General features: G+C 43.7%; 1 protein-coding gene across 2 annotated transcripts in view; it reads right to left on the minus strand.

Moving 5' to 3' along the window:
- Positions 1-18,642, minus strand: part of Ccdc146 (coiled-coil domain containing 146) — a 157,663-nt gene that overhangs the window by 51,164 nt on the left and 87,857 nt on the right. For both annotated transcript variants that reach the window (XM_028890906.2, XM_037203559.1), the window contains exons 3-4: positions 8,483-8,565; positions 6,006-6,215 (exon numbers count right to left, since the gene is read on the minus strand). In XM_028890906.2, the coding sequence (XP_028746739.1) occupies positions 6,006-6,215; positions 8,483-8,565 (293 nt within the window). The remainder of the gene's footprint in view (positions 1-6,005; positions 6,216-8,482; positions 8,566-18,642) is intronic.

Here is an 18,642-nt window from a genome sequence, read left to right on the forward strand (position 1 = left end):
CTCCAGAATTGACAGACAAAAGCAGAAAGTCAGCAAGGACCTCACTGATTTCCAATAGAGCATAGCTCACCTGTCAAGAGATTAACAAACAAAAAAGCAATAAAATCATTAACAAGTATAGATGGTGAATGAGAACAAGCAGTTGCTTGTTCTGTTGATAAGAATAATACAGAAAATGAGAGCACTTGTATTTTTTATTTTAGCTGTTGGGATGAGGTGACATGGTACAAAAATGAGATTTTGGAAATTGCTTTAGTTAGGCTTAGCCCAGACATTCTAAATTAAATAACAACAGCAGGTTTGATATAATCATTTGCTCACTTTCTTCCCTCCACAACCATGTTTTGAGCTCTATTTTGCACAGATTCTTTTATTTTTTTGCATTTAATGATCAAGTAATTTGCCTTAAGATTTTCCAAATTTTTTATCATGAACTTTAAAACATTTCAGAAGACTTAACTATATGATGAGGTTTTGGGGTGAATTTAGTATTAGGGGCACTGGTCCTACTGTATCAAGCAGATCCTACCAGTCAATAGAACAAGGAGGTATACATCTGCACATCAGGTTTTATTTCTAGGACATTTCATTGCAATGATATAAATTAATGATAGTTTCACAATGCATCTTATACTGAACCTAATAGAAATTAGTTGTTCCAAGCACAGATTCAAGCTGAATTTTTCAGTTTTGAGTAGTTATGACTTGGCTTCTAGAATTTCCTTCCCCCTACATTGCTACTATACTTTGGGCACACTGCCACCAGGGGGTGGTCGAGTGCTGCCAGCTATTGCTGATAAAGGCAACAGTGGTGACATGACATTGTAGTCTTCTTTTTGATAAATATAAAATAGCATTTTCTTTGAGAAAACATAGAATGGTTAATTTTCTAGGACTGTTAAAACTAATTGTATTTCTACTATGGAATTACCCCATTGAGAAGCATGGACTTTTATTTCCTTTAAGAGGTATATGCTTCTATTCTCGAAGATCATAACCTTAACGTCTCACACCATGGATGGTCATTTCATTTTTCATATACCGTTAGTAAAATTATATTAACTATGTAGGCATGGCTAAGTTTATTTTCATATAAGTTACTATAATGCTTTCCTAGTTGCTAAACAGATCCCACAACTAGTAATTGAATAATTATTTTCAAGGGTTTCTATTGGGATTAAGTAATACAATAAAATAATTCTAAATATTATTTACCACACACTGGGTCTACTATGTGCAGGAATCTTCACACACATTTCTACACTCCACAGTCTTGCTATAATGGTTTTATATTTGTTGTACAAATGAAAAAATGAACATAAGTATTCTTTCCCAAGTCCAGTCAGGGACTCCAGAGCTTTTTGGTGCCAGGCACCTCTAGAATGCAATATGCTGAAAGACTCTACTGTTTTTCAAAAATTCAGAAGACTTCTAAATTTTCATATTTATTAATAATGTCACAATGTTGAAAAAATTATATTTCATCAGTCTTTCTCCTTTTAGATTTTCATTTTTGCATGGCATTACTAGGACAAGACTTTTGATTTTGGTATGATAATATATGCCGTACATTATGGTATATATTAACTCTTAACCTTTTACACTCACATTCAAATTTCAATCTGATTTTTTTTCTCAGCTTCCCCACTGAAGGAGGCTTCTGCATCAAAGCTCTTTAGGATTAAAGCTCAGCATCAAAACAGTCCTGACAGAAACCATGTCATGGAGGTTTGTGGTCCTAAGGGGTACAGCTCAGAGACGAAGTAGGGAGCCCAACAGTGCAGTCGGTGAGTGAGGGCAATCACCCACGGAAGAACGGCAGGCCTGAGTGGGAAAGCAGGTTTCTGAACTGGTCCCATAATCATCTCACTGTGTGGGCTTTCCAAAGCTGGAGTGGGTCGCTGTGAGAGGCCAGGCCTTGGGGTGTTTAAGCACAGACTGATTGATCTTGAGGGAATCCTTGGGTCAGTCTAGCATTCAGCCAGGGCTAAGACTAACTTTGAGACCAAACGTTTTTGTTTTATTTTGTTCTTTTGAATGGTATAAGGTACATTTAAAAAAATTTTTTTTCCAAACATAATATTTTTATTAATTATTTGGGGATTTCATACAGTGTAACCTGATCACACTTGCTTCCCATTCCTTCCAAGCCCACCCTTCCACCCTTGTTCCCATCCAAACCCCCAAAAAAGAAAAGAAAGAGAACACCAAGTTTAGTTTGTGTTGCCCATACACTCATTGGAGCATGGTCAAACTCCCAGTGGCCAGACCCTTAAAGAAAACTGAGATGTCCCTGTCCCACACCTTCCAGAAGCCATCAACTGTGAAGAGCTACACATCATCATCATTAACAGAACTTTTAAGGACTCTCTTCAGTAGCTTCATGTCTGGACTGTTTCTTTTTCCTTTTGGGAGGGAGGAGGGAGGTTGGTACACAATGTCTCCCATCCATACAAAAGAAGCTTCCCTGTTCATAGCAGTTGGTTGCAGTCAGGATCACATCAACACGGTTTCCAGCAGATCACAAATGTACCTCACCCCAGGTCTGCATAAATCCTTTAAAAGCCTCCAGACTGGCAGCTTGATGGCCTCCTAGTTCCTGGAAGCCTCCTGCTACACAAGAGCTCTGCTCTGCCCCTCTTAAGTTCCCACCTGTGAATCTATGAATTTAATCCGTGAATTGTAAGACAAAAACCCACAGGCTGCTGACGCATTGAAAGTTCATGTGGCCATGAGCTCCTGGCACCCTGACATCTGAGCTGAGCCCACTGAAGAACCAAGAGGCTGGAGCACTCTGGAAGACACCCCAACATTCCTGTATCACATTCTTACTGATGGGTTCACTCCTGGGTTTTTACTTTGATGTCTTTATTGGATCAAGAACAGGAAGTGTGTGAAGGGTCTCTGTGGGCAGCAACGGGGGTTAGAAGAAGCAGTCCCCGAGAGTCAACAAGGACATCCCTGCACATGCTAAGCAGGAGTGTCACCACTCTCTGTGTCCAGACCATGACAGGTGACACTAACCACGGCCTGGTTCCCCAGCTGACCAAGGCTTGTCAGGATATGTCAGAGTTAGCCCAAGAGACACAAGATACTTGTGTCCAAATTTTGGGAATTAGTGGAAAACAGGGAAACCATGAAAACATAACAGGAAAGGCAAAGACTAAAGAGAATATTGAGAAGCCTTTATCAGAGAAAGCTTTCAGAAAAATAATGACTTCCTTGGTGACAAAATAAGTTCCCTGACTATGCATCTAACTACTTCATTATTTAATCTATATTTACTTAGCTTACTTAAATATGTTCCACATTTTCTTCTGAGGTATATATTTATCAAGAGATTATCAGTGAGTATGAGCCCTAAACTAAAACTGTGGAACACATATTCAGTTGTTAACTAATCAAATAAATTTTACAGACCATTAGAATCTATTAAAAACCTTATTTTGTGTGACAACAGAAGTTGCTGGGTGTGGTGGCACATGCCTTTAGTTTAATTTACCTGGGAGGCAGAGGCAGATCTCTGGGAGGAGGAGGGAGGGGGGAGAGAGAACCAGATCTCTGGGAGGAGGAGGAGGGGGGAGAGGCAGATCTCTGGAGGAGAGGGAGGGGGGAGGAGACCGGGGAGGGGAGGGGGAGGGGTTGGGAGGAGGGGGGGGGGGAGGGGGGGGGGGGGGGGAGAGAGACTGGGAGGAGGAGGAGGGAGAGGCAGATCTGGGAGGGGAGGGGGGAGGAGGGGAGGGGGGAGAGGAGATCTGGGAGGAGGGGGGGGGAGAGAGACGGATCTTGGAGGAGGAGGGGGGAGAGAGAACCAGATCTCTGGGAGGAGGAGGAGGAGGAGGGAGAGGCAGATCTCTGGGAGGGGGGGGGGGGAGGGGGGAGGAGGAGGGAGAGGCAGATCTCTGGGAGGAGTTGGGGAGGGGAGGCAATGGCAGCAGCAAACAGGAGACCAGCCAAATTAAAAGGAACTTGATGATGTTCTTGCCAGTCACCAGTGATTCAGAAGTTCCTGAAGACGCTGGGGTGGAGGGTGTTGACAACTTGGGCTTCTATTATTTAGGCACTGGATACAATGAGAGTTTACTGTGTTGTACTGACAAATATCATCTGTATATTTGGATGAATAGCTTTCTCTCATTGGCTTCATTTATTTTTATCAGTGGATGGAAATCCCTACTTTGCCCCCTGGGAGTACTGATTGGATTTATTTCTGTACCATGGAATATCAAACGTGTGAAGGCAATGAAATGCAAAACCCATTATTCCTCCCTGGAATCCCTTTGGTAGCAAAATGAATTTTTATAAAAATGAGTGAATTAATTCCTGAGCTCTTGATATTTGAGGATGGGATACAGTGTAAAGTGTCCCATGCTTTTGATTGTTCTCATTTGGTGTAAGTCGCCACACACTGCCCCTTCCCTATCCTCGGGAACTTGGTGAACAATTTGCCTGTCTATACCTAAAAGGCAAGAGTTCTCCCCCCACCCTGTCCCTTCTTCTTTCTTGGCAAGAATACTTGGAAATTTTAAACAATTTAAAAATCAGCTGACTTATGTGCTTCATACCCTTTCACAAAATGTCACAAATTCCTATTTGCAACACTAACGAACAACCACCAATTGTTTTAATTTCATTATTGTTTTCAGCTGAAAGAACGAGTGCGTACAGAAATAGCTGGGCTTTCTTTCTTTTTATAGCTCTCTGGAGAGTCTGAAATGACTTTAGACTGAAAGACACATGGAAAAAGCTGCCTGACTTTTCTTCTCTCTGAATAGAATTCTCTTCATTAAACTGCCTTCTTTATCTATTCCTCAGCTGAAAAAAAAAATAAGCCACAAGGGACGATCTCAAGACCCAGGGGCCACATGGTTTTCCGGAGGCCGCTCAGGCATTTGTCGTCTTTGGGCAGGGTTGAATTATGTTCGCACTGTCTGAATTCTACATACTGCTAAAAATGCCAAAGCCCTCCCACCTCGATAACAGAGTCGAGGAGGACAGGTTTGGCTTTTTCCCAGGATCCAGGCACAGCACACCACACCTCAAAACTACAATCACATGCAGCCCTAGACAGGCTGAACTTCCACAGGGAACAGGGGAGACAGGGAAATGACTTCCCTCCTGACAGTACCTGCTTGGCTTCACTAAGTGAGTCCTGAAGAAGAGAAAGAATCTGTGAAGCTTTTTCTTTGGTAACAGGACAAAGGTTGAATACACGGTTCTGTTCCCGCTGTGTTAGAAGAAAGAAGTGAGGGAGATGTGCCAGGCAACATGATGTGGGCTGTCAGGAACCACAGGGTGAGAGGAGAGGGGATGAGAAAGAGAGAGCAGAGGAAGGACAGGGGAGCAAAAGAAGCCACCAAGTCCTTGCTCTGTGAAGGAGACAGAAGAGGCCACCAAGTCCTTGCTCTGTGTAGTGTGTTTTTTTGCAGCAGCCTCCAAAGCTCTGGAGTCCCTGACACTCAGAAAACACGGCAGGGATTTCTGTCACCAGACTTATTTTTGCAGCACTTGTGTGATCTTTTAGTGCTGAGAATCAAGGGGGAAACTGCGCGGGGGGTGGGGGGGCACTTATAGTTATTAGGTCATCCTCCTTGTACCTGAACACCTTCCCATCTTAACTGGTCATGTGCAAACAGCCTGCATCACTGTGAAACTGTCTCCAGGATGCCGGGATCTCACCTAGTGGGCCCGCACCTCTGTGGACCTCCCGCGGCGGGCTCGCACCTCTGTGGACCTCACCTCCCGTGGCCGCACCTCTGTGGACCTCACCAGTGGGCCCGCACCTCTGTGGACCTCACGCAGTGGGCCCGCACCTCTGTGGACCTCACCAGTGGGCCCGCACCTCTGTGGACCTCGCCTAGTCAGCCCGCACCTCTGTGGACCTCACCCAGCAGGCCCGCACCTCTGTGGACCTCGCCGGCGGGCCCGCACCTCTGTGGACCTGCCGTGCTTACACCCGTGGCTCACCGCACCTCTGTGGAACCGGCTCCAGGCGGGGAGCTCACCTGTTCAGCCTGTACTGGTTGTGGTACTCCCTTTCTTGTACTGCGGCATATTCATTCTGGTACTTGAGCAGTTGCTCCCTCAGTTTGCAGACCTCAGTGGAGAAGACGTTGGGGAAGTCATCCGCTTGCTGCAGACGGACCAGTTGCTGCTGGATCTGCTCGGTGAAGTTCTTGGCGTTCTCCAGCAGCTGCACCTCTGACTCTTGTGTGCTGGGTTACAGGGAACGACATTGACAGAGAGGGAGTGCACATCCTCAGGACCCCCTTATTCCTGAGAGGGTTTGGGGGTAGGGTGGGAGCATGTCACACTTGGTCCCCATTCCAGAGCCAAGTCTCAGCGCAGTAATGAATGAGGCTGCCCACCCTCTAGCAGGGAGACGGGATATACTCAGCCAGCTGCAGGGCCTGGTCACCAGTACTTCCAGAGGTGTCTAGATCCAGACACTGGGGACAACGGAGAAAGCACGTGATTCCAAGGGAACAGGATATCCCCTCTGACTTTGAAGAAAGACCAGGACTTCCAAGGAAGGGGAAATGAAGAGAGGAAAGCAGGCCCCCCAACAGCCCCAGCAACCTATTTTTCTTGGTGTCTTTACTTTTCTAAATGTGACTACGCCAAGATCTTCTCCCCTAAGACATCAAGCACTCCTCTAATGACCACTACTGGGAAACCAGGAACATTCTCCTATAAAATTATGGACATTAATTAATCAGTTTTAAATTCCACCCTGATGCCTATCTAGAACTAGACTTAAACACCACAGAAAGGAGGAGTCCTACATCCCCAGTTGTATTCTGGGGGCTGTCTAGTGACGTGGTTGCCCCTCTGCTACAGGCAGATCTGGATAGACACAGGAAGTGGACTTGAAATATCCCCAAGAATATTCTAGAACTCGTGCATGCTACGAGCTAGCACTGGCTCAACTTCTCCTAGCCATGACGTATCTGTCCAGATGCCCTCACATTAGCGACCCCCACCCTGAATTCAGAGGCAAGCCTTTGCTATTTGCCAGCGCTGTGTGTGTGTGTGTACTCCACTCCATTTCCTTACCAAGAAAAGCCTCTGGGTTTTAGCTCATTTGCAGAGATGCCCATAACCCGGTCAAGCCTGTCTCAGATGAGGTGACTGGCTCCCCTACATTCCCAGGCTTTACTGTGTCATGTGTTCAGTGGCATCCAGCCACACATTTATTGGAACATAATACGTTCCAGGAACTACAGTAGGTGCCAGAGAGCAAGCAGAGTGATGCTGATGTGAACACCTCCAATTTCCAGGAATGGAAATGGGAGCTATCCTCTTATGCTTCAGTGTTCTTGTATGTTAACAAGCTCGCTGTTCATCTGGCATGAGCTGTCAGTGTTGGATCAGGCCACAGTGCCCCTTCACACAGAAAGGAGGCAGTTCAGCAGTTAGCTCCCAGTCAGAACGTAAGTGCAGTTTACACAAATGCTCTGGACATACAGTGTCAGTAACTTCCCATGTAGTTTTTGTGGAAGACTCAGTCAATGTCAGTTCAGCACCTCCAACCCACATCTGCCTGCCTGCAGCATCAAGAGCGAAAGTATGGAGTCTGCTTCTTCAAGCTTCCCTGTGGGCTTGAGGCAGAGTGGTGGGTTTTGTAATGGGTAGAGAAGGAAGTAAGGAGTCAAGATGAGATAAAACGTGACTAGCAGAAGGGAAGTGGCTCTTTCACAACACAACCTGGAAGCAGAAGATATCACTGGCATTTGTTTCTGAGTAGATCAGAGTTCCTCAGATGGCTTCAATTCCCAGTGGCAAACAGACTCTGGGCAAAGCCGCTGACTTATTCTGTGGACACCTAGTCTGCCGGCCTGGACTCAGCTGCAGAGAGTAGGGTGGGATAGGAGGAGGTAGTGAGCAGTACAGATGGAAGTCTTAGGTCCAAGTCTGAGCTGTCACAGAAACTATAGTTCTGAGTGACAGCTGGGGAGGGGTCCTGCAGGAATGCACATGCCTTCAGTGTTCCACCAAACCCTCTTCTCCCAAGTGTCTTCAATAGATAGTCACCACACATAAATCAGCACCCAGGTCCCTCTGCCTGAGAACTCCTGGCCCTACACACATGCTTGTCATTTGGAAGTTCAAGAGCTAATTTCTCCAGGAGCAATTCTTAAGGAGGGATGGAGACAAGCGGACAAATACCCCACCTTTGGCACTTCTTGGTGGCAGAGCTAAGATTGTTCCAAATACTCAGTCCGTAAATCCCTAAGACTGGGCCCCTGCTGCCCACAGCATGAACCACAGATGAACCCACCCCATCTGGATTCTTCCTTTTCAGTATCACGTCCCTACTCACTCACAGTGTCTTCCCTAATCATCTCTAAAGCCACCTGAACTCTGATCCTTGCCTCAGACTCCACATTTGGAGGGAACAAAAGTAAAGAGAAGTCCCATTCATTATACATGGGAAACAAGGAGACGACATAAGGTGTCTCTGCGCTGGCGGATAGCATACCTCACCACCATGTCGTGCAGCAAGGTGTACTTGGCTTTCAACTCTGCCATTCTGGTTCCAGGAAGCTTTCCCATAGAATGCAACTAGGAAAGAGAACATAGGCTTCTGTTAGCCGTCACTGTCCTTATGCCTACCTATGGAGGAGGTAAAAGGTCTCATGTGTTCTTCTAAAATCTTCCAGCTAAGCATTAGAACGGTTACATGTGCAGCGGTGTGGCACTTTTGTCAGCTGCTGGGTATTCACAGCAGCCCCAGTCTGCCTCTTGTAAGCTCTTTGCTCTTGAACAGGTCTTTAAACTTCTCTAGGCTATGGTTTCTTTATCCAGAAACACAAAGAATCAAATATCTTGTTATTCTAAAAAATTATTTCTGGGCTAAGCAATCATTTTGAATAGTGTAGACTACCAGGACAGCCACCTGTAAGTCGAGAGAAGATAACCACTGTGCATCTTCTGAGAAAGGGTCATCCATCAGTCACTCCATTCTCAGAAATGTCCTAACATCTGAAACCAAAGCTTAGCAAAAGAACCTCTCCAGGGTTTTAGTTAAAACCATCAGGACTGACACTTCTGTAGTCCAGTTTAAAAAATAATCCAAGGTCACACCCCTTGCCTAATGTCCTTGAAGGCAAAGTTTACTATCTATATAATGGGGTATCATTTGTTCCTTTTTTTCTGCAAGCTGTTTTTTAATGTCTATATATGCATGTATATATAAATAAACAAGTATAAAAAATAGAAATGCATTCACTCTGTTTTCATGTAGTAATCCCACAAACTCTCTTGTTAAAGCTAACAGCATATCTTCTTTTACAATTTCTGTGAACACACATAAATCACTTGAGTGTTACCTCTTCTCCTATTTCTGCAGATAGGCTCCTCCCCTTCTTTTCCCTTCCCCCATTTCTCCTTCCTTCCTTCCTTCCTTCCTTCCTTCCTTCCTTCCTTTCCTTTCCTTTCTCTTTCTTTTTATTTATTCTTCTCTCAATACAACACATCCCAACCACAGCCTCCCCTCCCTCCATCCCTCCCCCATCCCCTCTTTTCCCCAGATCCACTGCTCCTCACCAAATATAACAAGATGCAACAAGACTAGGTACAAACCCATATCAAGGCTGGGCAAGGCAACCCAGTAGGAAGAAAAGGTCCCAAGAGTAGGCAAAAGAGTCAGTTTTGGCAACATTCCCACAGTTAGGAGTCCCACAAAAACTCCAAGCTAAACAACCATAATATATATAAACATATTATATATATATATATATATATATATATATATACATACATATATATACATAATATATATAAACTAAACAACCATAATATATATCTATACACACACACACAGAGGACCTAGTGCAGGCTCATGCAGGCTGTATGATTGCTATTTCAGTCTCTGTGAGGCCTGCTTAGTTGATTCTGTGGGCCATGTTCTCCTGGTGTCCTCCCCTCCTATGGCTCCTACAATCCTTCATCCCCCTCTTCCATGGGGTTCCATGAGCTCTATTTGTTCTTTTTTATTTCTCATAAAACATATCTGATTTAATCTCTGAGAAGAGGAATAATTAGTTAATAAATATCATAATAAAATATCAATTACTTAAGCTTTATCTTGTTAAAATCTTAACGCAATGAGAAATTTGGTGATTGAATTATAGATGTTAATAATTCGGTACCATAGAGTAGAAATAGAGATTTATGTTTTTTAGTCCACCCACTTTCCTCTTTCCTTATTCTACTAGGCCAAGTCACACCATCTCTTAGCTGGATGACTACAAAACCTTTTACTTGCCTCTTCTTCCTCTTGCTCTCCCTCTCCTGGTCCCACTAGGGGTTCCCACCTGATTATCTTTCCTAGTCATTCTTTTCAAAAGTTAAACAAAGTCATGTTGTGCTGGGTGCTCAAAATCATGTAGAATGACTTAGTTGGTTTTCTATTACTGTGATAAAATATCATGACCAAAAGCAATGTGGGGGTCTGTAGTTCAGCTTACACTTCTAGGTAATAGTCCATCACTGAGGGAAGTCAGGGCAGGAACTCAAGCAGGACGGAAACCTGGGGGCAGGAGCTGGTGCAGAGGCTATGGAGTATGCTGCTAACTGGCTTGCTCAGCATGATTTCCTATAAAATCCAGGACCACCAGACCAGAAGTGATAACTTCCATAATGGGTTGGGCCCTACCCCTTCAATCACTAGTTTAAAATGTCCTAAAGCAGCAGTTCTCAATCTGTGAGTTACAACCCCTTGAGGGGTGGAATGACCCTTTCACAGGGGTTGCCTAAAATCATTGGAAAACACAAATATTTACATTATGATTCACAACAGTAGCAAAATTACAGTTATGAAGTAGCAACAAAAATGATTTTATGGTTGGGGGTCAGCACAGCATGAGGAACTGTACTAAAGGGTCAAAGCATTAGGAAGGTTGAGAACCACTGCCCTGCAGGCTGACCTACCAAAAGCATTTTCTCAGTTGGGGTTACTTCCTCTCAGATGACTCTAGTTTGTGTCAAGTTGACATAAGTTGACTAATCAGCACACAGAATAAAATTCAAGATCCATGAGATTCAAGATCCAGAGGTCCTACATGGCCCTGCTTTTCTTCCAGGCTGTTTCTCAGCATCTTTTCAAGCTTCTAGTCTTCTGGCACACTGGCTGCCTTTAATTTCCATAATCTCTGTATTAGTTATGGTTCTATTGCTATGAAGAGACACCATGACCATGGCAACTCTTATAAAGGAAAATATTTAATTGGAGTCTTGCTTACAGTTTCAGAAGGTGAGTCCACTATTATCATGGTGGGAAGCAGACAGGCCTGGTGCTATAGCAGTAGCTGAGAGCTTTATATCCTGATCCACAGGCAGCAAGCAAGAGATGACAGACAGACAGAGAAACAGAAAGAGAGACAGAGACAGACAGACAGACTAGGTCTGGCATGGACTTTTGAATCCTAGAAGCCAAGTCCTAATGACATACCTCCTCCAACAAGGTCACACCTCCTAATCCTTCCCAAACAGTTCATCAACTGGTGACTCAGCATGCAAAGATAAGAGCCTCCAGGGGCCGTTTTCATTCAGACCATCACTGCCTCACAGATCTAGTTCCTTTTCCATGGGGTCTCTTTGACCATTGTTCACTCCCTTTCTTCACTCCAACTCTTTCTCATACCTTGGTCTAAACACTGCTTTATGAAAGGCACTCTTGACTCACCAATCCTCCTGCATCCAGAACTCTGCATTTGATCAAATGCAACACACTGTGATCTGTAATACAGCTGTGTGATTGATTTTTGTCTTCCCTGACTAGTGTGTAAGTCTCCACAAGGGCTACAGGAGGAGGCTGAGAACTCTGTGATACCAGTAGAGGCAGAAAAGGACCCTGAAGAATTACAGTGGACACTGATATATCCACACACTTCATGAGGCTGCTAAAAGTCAAAGATAAAGAGGAAAGTCTTGAAAGCAACAAGAAAAGCAACAAATTTAAATGTAACTCATTGTGAATGGGTGATTTCTCACAACAGAAACCAGTGAATAGTAGAGATGGCATAGTCAGAGTGATTTTAAAAAAGAAAGAAAGCAACCATTGGTCGATTAAGCTCTCCGTCAAAAGTAAAGAGAGCACAAAGACATGCCAAGATAACCCACAAAAGAGAGAATAATTGTAGGAGATCTGCTGCACATGAAATGCAGGTCTCCAGGCTGGAAAGGTCATGCTATCAGACAAAAACTCAAAAAGCACAGGAAAGAGTGAAAGTGTGCCCAAGCAAATGGAAAGCACAGGCTCATGTAAAAACTTGGACACAAATGTTTACAGCAGCATCATTTAAAGCAGTTTTAGAAGAAACGATTCAGGGGCTGGGAAGATGTCTCAGCTGTTAAAAACACTTGCTGCTTTTGTGAGAGGACTCAGATTCAGTTCATAGCACCTCCTCCATCACACAAAATAAGCTTTAACCCCAGTTCCTGGAAACCCAAAATTCGTTTCTGGCCTCTGTGAGCACTGAATACATGTGGTGCACACATAAACATGCAGGCAAATACTCATACATACAAAATTTAAAAAGACCTTTATAAAAAACACTTACACCCATCAATTGATGAATGAATGGAAAAACAAAATGAACGTCCATACAATGCAGTATTATTCTACAGTTTAAAAGGAAAGGGGTCCTGACACTTGTTACAGCAAGGATGAGCTTGCACTCATTAAAATCATGAATGCTCAGACACAAAAGACTACATTCTGTGTTTGTCTTACATAGGCAAATCTACTCAAACAAAACAGATTTAGTGATTGTGTAGATATGGCAGCCAAGAGGAATAGTGTATAAAGAAAGATTATTTATTTTTGGTATAGTGGAAATATTTTAAAATTAGAACCTGCTGATAATACAACTGTGTATATATAATAAAATTCACTGGAGTACATTTATGCTATGTGTATTCTGATTGAATAAAACAAAAACACAAGTGGGAATTCAAGATTTCCAATATGAAAGAAAGATGTGCAACTGTAAAAGCCCAAGAAATTAGTACAATTTAATAAAAAAAATTACTATTAGTTTTAAATCCTAACTTTGTACATTAACAAGGTCTAGCTAGTATCAATGCCACATTAGCAACAAGTTCTTCCTAACATCTACAACCTATTCTTTAATGTTACTTCCACTAAAAGAAGCAAGTAAATGTCAAGAAAATGGCCGATTTCAGGCCTGGTGTGTGTGTGTGTGTGTGTGTGTGTGTGTGTGTGTGTGTGTGTGTGTCGGTGGGTGGGGGGGGGGGGTGGGGGACACACGACACAAAGTGAAGCCAAGAATCTCAGCGGGAAGGTAAGTTCTTCACGTGGAACAGGATCTGATTTTACATTTGAGTGTATGACAGAGCCCAAACCAAGATGCTGAAATGGTCTCTGGGTTGTAAGTCTGTACCACTTTCCTATTTCTATTTCTGTTTGCCTGTATACATTCTCTCTGTCTCTGTCTGTCTATCCATCTGTCCCTCCTTCCCCTTCTTCCCTTCTTTCTTTCCTTTCTTGCATTGCCCAGCTACATTTTTAGTAATTAAAGGCTATTAAAATATGCTAGACATGATTGCTATAAACAATGGGACTCAGAGCAGAATTTCAAGCTGGAGCAAGGTGGGTCAGATCTGAGAAGAGACAGCTGGATTACAGCTCTGGCAGAGCTTGGCTGTGGCCTCTGAACACAGGGCCATCCTTGGCAGCAAGCTGTCGGGAGCCTAATGGCAGGTGGGCCAAGGATGCATGTTGGCAGGTTTTATGGCCACAGATGAATCAGGAAAGCTAGAGAGGTTTGCCTCTTAGCCATCTTTATCTCTCCACTGGTCCTTGGTACCTTATGAACTCATAAAAGCTCAGTGGAAAAAAATATTTTATTTGTCTTTGTAGTTTCTGTATAAATCAAAAGTTAAAGTCACAGGTGTCCACGAAGAAATAAAACCTTTTTCATCTCCTGTAGATGTAACCAACCGTCTTATTAAATAAGAAACACAGAGCCAATACATAGATAAAAGCCAAGAGGTCAGAGCAACAGCTAAGAGCTAAAAACCTTACCCTTCACTGTCGCTGTTGTCCTACCTCTCTGAAAGAGACCTACTTCCTGTGTTTTTGTCTTTATAGACTTTCTGTTCTGCCTTCTCATTGGTTGTAAACCCAACCACATGACGGCCTTGTCACTGCCTGTCTGTACAGACCTCCAGGTCTTCTATGGTTGGTATTGAGATTAAAGGCGTATGTCTCCAATGCTGGATGTATCCTTGAACACACAGAGATCTACCTAGCTCTGCCTACCAAGTGCTGGGATTAAAGGCATGCACCACCACCGCTCAGCTTTCGCTACGGCTTGCTAATAGCTCTGACCCCTGGGCAACTTTATTTATTAACATACAAATAAAATCACATTTCAGTACAAATAAAATATCACCATAATCTCACCTACTGAAAACAAATCTCTTTTATAAAGAAAACAATCACAGTATGAAAAAGATATTTGCTTCCTTCAAATCAAGCTGTCAGGGCTGAGGAGAAGGTTCAGTCAGTAAAGTTCATGGCAAACAAGCATGAAGACTTGAGTTTGGACCTACAGTTTCAATGTAAAAAGCCACATGCATGTACCTGTAATCCCAGCGCCGAGGAGGCTGAGACACACAGAACTACTGACCTGTGGTCTTCACATGCATCTGCACACACACACACACACACACACACACACACACACAGAGAGAGAGAGAGAGAGAGAGAGAAGAGAGAGAGAGAGAGAGAGAGAATGAGAGAGAGAATAAATAAGCCATAACGTGGATGCTTATACTCAGCAAAGCTTCCTTTTCTGTGAAGTTGCAGACTGTTTCTTTAAGGTGCTCCATCCGTGGCTAGGAACTTTGGACTCAGTTCTAGTGGATAAAACTGTTTTATTCATGCACAGTATCAGATGTGGGAAAAAATGGTTGCATTTTCACATTGCATGGTACAAGTGGGTCCAGAAACCAAGTGTGTCATGTTTTAAAAATGCAGAATCAAAGAAATACAGCTCGAAAGGCCAATGCTAAACTGTTAGAGAGTACACACATGAAAGGTTAGATAGAATGTCACGAGTTCACAAACATGACTTCACAATAGGAGCTTGTGTTACTGAACTGCCTACTTGGTAATTGTGACCTGAAGGAAACATTTACTCTGTAGCTAAAAGTTTAATGAGAGTTCACGATTTGTGGATGACATGGAATAATATGGAAAAAATTCAAAATGTTAGAACATTCCAAGGAAAGTAACAGCTCAGTAAGATCTTGTACCAAGTGACCTTATCTAAAAGAGGGTCAGCATGAGGAAACAATTAGAGTTTGTGTGGGTGTGCAAGGGACCCGGGTGTGTCCAAGGTGTTCTGGCCTTGCTGAAAGTATCTGGCTTCCCTTAAAAATGCCTAGCATGCTTCTGGATGGCGCTAAAGTGTACATCTTTCCACTTCTACACCTCTCCTGCTCATCTCTCTTTCGCAGCTGGAAATCAGTAGCACAGACATTTGAAGCGATTCCCAAATGCATGCACGCCCTCAGTTACACTGCTTCCCTACCCCGTGGTTGACATTTCTAACCAGACATTAACTGTATCAGCCTTCAGTTTCCCCACCGACCTGAACTCATCTCTGTATCAACAGGTTTATCGCTGTCCACTCCTCACTGATTTCCCAGTTTTTTCTTGGTCAAGTCCAATCCATCTCCCTGTGCTGTCACATGACCCCAGGTCTTCCTGGGCATGAAGCCATCAGCTAGGGCATCTGCCTTACCTTAATAACCTCTCCCTTCATGTTGGCTCAGCACCACATACATAACACATGGGCTTTGGCTTGGATTCCAGCTCTGCTACTTTTAAAATATGTAATGTGGAATATTTTTAGTCAGTCCATAACTCAGTTTATTCAGCTGTAAAAGACAGGAAAAAATAGTCCTCCTGTCTCTGTCAACTTGACACAAACCTAGAGGAACCTGGGAAGAGAGAACCTCAGCTGAAGAATTTGCTAGGATCAGACTGACTTGTACTAATTGATATAGGCAGGTATAGCCCAGTGGGTAGTGCCAGTCCCTATGGAGGTAGGCTGCACTGTATAAGAAAGATAGCTGAACAAGCCAGTAAGCAGTTCTCCATGCATTCTGCTTCTTTTCCTGCCTCCGGGCTCCCATATTCAATTCTTGCCCTGACTTCCCTTTATGATGAATTGTAACCTGTAAGGTGAAATAAACCCTTCCCACCCCCAAGGTGCTTGTGGTCCTACTGTTTATCACAGCAACAGAAAGCACACTGGGGCAATCCTCATCTTTCAAGGTTACAAAGGCCAAGACTGAATGGATGAAGATATCACATACTATCTAGTATTTCGGTTCACAAATCAAGGCTTAATCAAAGACAGCCATTTTATTGTCATTATCCTCAACCCACAAATCTGTTCACTGTTCTCACATAGAAACAAACAAGAACCACCACCACAGATGTTCGGCTCCCACATAATGAACCTACTTTTCTTCCATTTTTCGTCTCTTCTGCTCCTCGCCCCAGTCTCTCTCCTTCCACACACAGGACATACCGCCTGCTCAGCACGCCAGTAGCCTGACTGGGACTTCTTATTCTTCTGTTGTTAGAAGATCTTTCTGTTCATCTCGACTTTTCAGGCTTGGATTGGGACAGTACTTGCTACAGCTGTTCACTCACCTTTTCCTCCAAGTCTTATTTGCTGATTCTGTTCAGTGACTTCTTCATTCCGAGACTGGATGTTTGTCTTCACAAATCTGATTTGGGAATTTTAAAAATTTCTGCTTCCCTTGTTATATGGAGGCTTTCTTCTCCCTTTCCCCAACATATAAAGCATTTATAATAGCGGTTCTCAACCCTTAGCTATCAGTGCTACTATGTCTCTCTCATGGGACACTTTTTCTTGTGGTAGGCAAAATTTTCTTGCTATTTTGCATGCCTAGAAATTTGTGGGGGGAGTGGATAGATTTTTATTTTGAGAATTTCATATATAAACACAATGTATTTTGATTATATCTGCCTCTCCCTGCCTCACCAACTCCTCCTATGTCTCCCCACATCCCTTTCTCAAAGTCATATACTCTTCTTATATAACCTACTGAGTCCAGTTAGTGTTGCCCGTGTGTATATGGGTGTAGGGCTGGCCACTGGAGTGCGGACAACCTGCTGGGGGCTTGTTCCTGATGAGAACTGATGCTCCCTTCCTCAGCAGCCATTGACTGCCCGTAGCACCTCACCTAGGAATGGTACCTCATGGGCCTTCCCCCAGCTCCTGCTGGAGTGCTGACGGTGTGTCTTGTGCAGGCAGCCTTTTGGTTGAGAGCTCATGGATGCAACATTCCTGCGTGTTAAGAAGGTACTGTCTCACTGCAATCCTCCCAGTCTTCTGGTTCTTACAATCTTTCCACTGCCTCTTCCTGGATGTTCCTTGGGCATAGGGGTTGTGCTACTCTTGCTTCCTTCAGTGGCCCTCACTTTAAAAGTTGGTTTCCTCAGGATTTGGCCCTCACCCTATAGAAAACAATGCCATCTGGTATTATGGACATTTCTTCTATAGAGTCTGTTGAATTATGTTCTTCTAGATAGCTTCATAGAATGGATAATCTAGGGTGTGGCACACACAAATCTCCTCACTTCTCATTGAGATGTTGGCAATAACCAACTTTCTCTGCTTTAGGTCTTAACTACCTTGAGTCTGTCCTACAGGCTACCAGCCAACATAGCTCTCACCCTGCTTTAATGGGCTTCAGGATGCAGCCCGGTTCCATCACATGGTGTCCTGGGCCTTCATTACCCAACAGCTACCACTCATCTAAACTTCTCTCCTCCGTCTCTGATGTCCACTGGCCATTTCAGGCCCACAAAACAGTTCCTGTATTAGGTACATTAATGCTCCCACCAAGATGTCCATGTCTTAATTCTGGGACATGCATATTTGTTACTTTCCAGGACCAAGAGAATTCTGCAGATTAAGAACATGGACCCTGATGTAGAGGGGTACTGTGGATTATACAAGTGCGCCCAATCTCCTCACCAGAGTTTTCATCATCAGACAATATTTCCTGACCATGTTAGAAAGATGAAAAGGAAGGAAGAAGGAAAGTTTGGAAAGTAGGCAGGCCTTTACTCCAAACATGGAGGAAGGTGGTCAGGAGCCAAATAGTACAAGAGGCCAAAAACTCCCCTACGCCTCCCTTAAAGAACACAGCCTAAGAAATGATCCAATTTTGGTCATAAGTTGGACTTATGACCTTCAGAGTTCCAAGATGGTAAAACTGTGTTTAAACCACAAATGTGTGGTGATTTGTTATGGCAGTAATAGAAATCAGTACAGTCCCCAAACTGTTGGATTCTCTCCTCTGTGATTTCTTCTCTCTTTTTTACTCTCTACTTTCTTAAAATATCCCAGGAATCAAGCCAAGACACATGCCTGGAATCCAAGCACTTGGAAGATGGAGACAGAACAATCAGGAGTTCAAGGCCAATCTAGTCTGCATGAGACCCTGTCTCAGAAAACAGGCAGCTAAAAAAGTAAATGAATCAATCTCAGTGGCCCCATCTATGGCTCCTTTCAGGTAAAACTTGCCGGCAAAATCCCTTCTTTCTCTCCACTGTACACCTGT

The sequence above is a fragment of the Peromyscus leucopus genome, chromosome 3 (assembly GCF_004664715.2).
Source record: "Peromyscus leucopus breed LL Stock chromosome 3, UCI_PerLeu_2.1, whole genome shotgun sequence".
NCBI lineage: Eukaryota > Metazoa > Chordata > Mammalia > Rodentia > Cricetidae > Peromyscus > Peromyscus leucopus.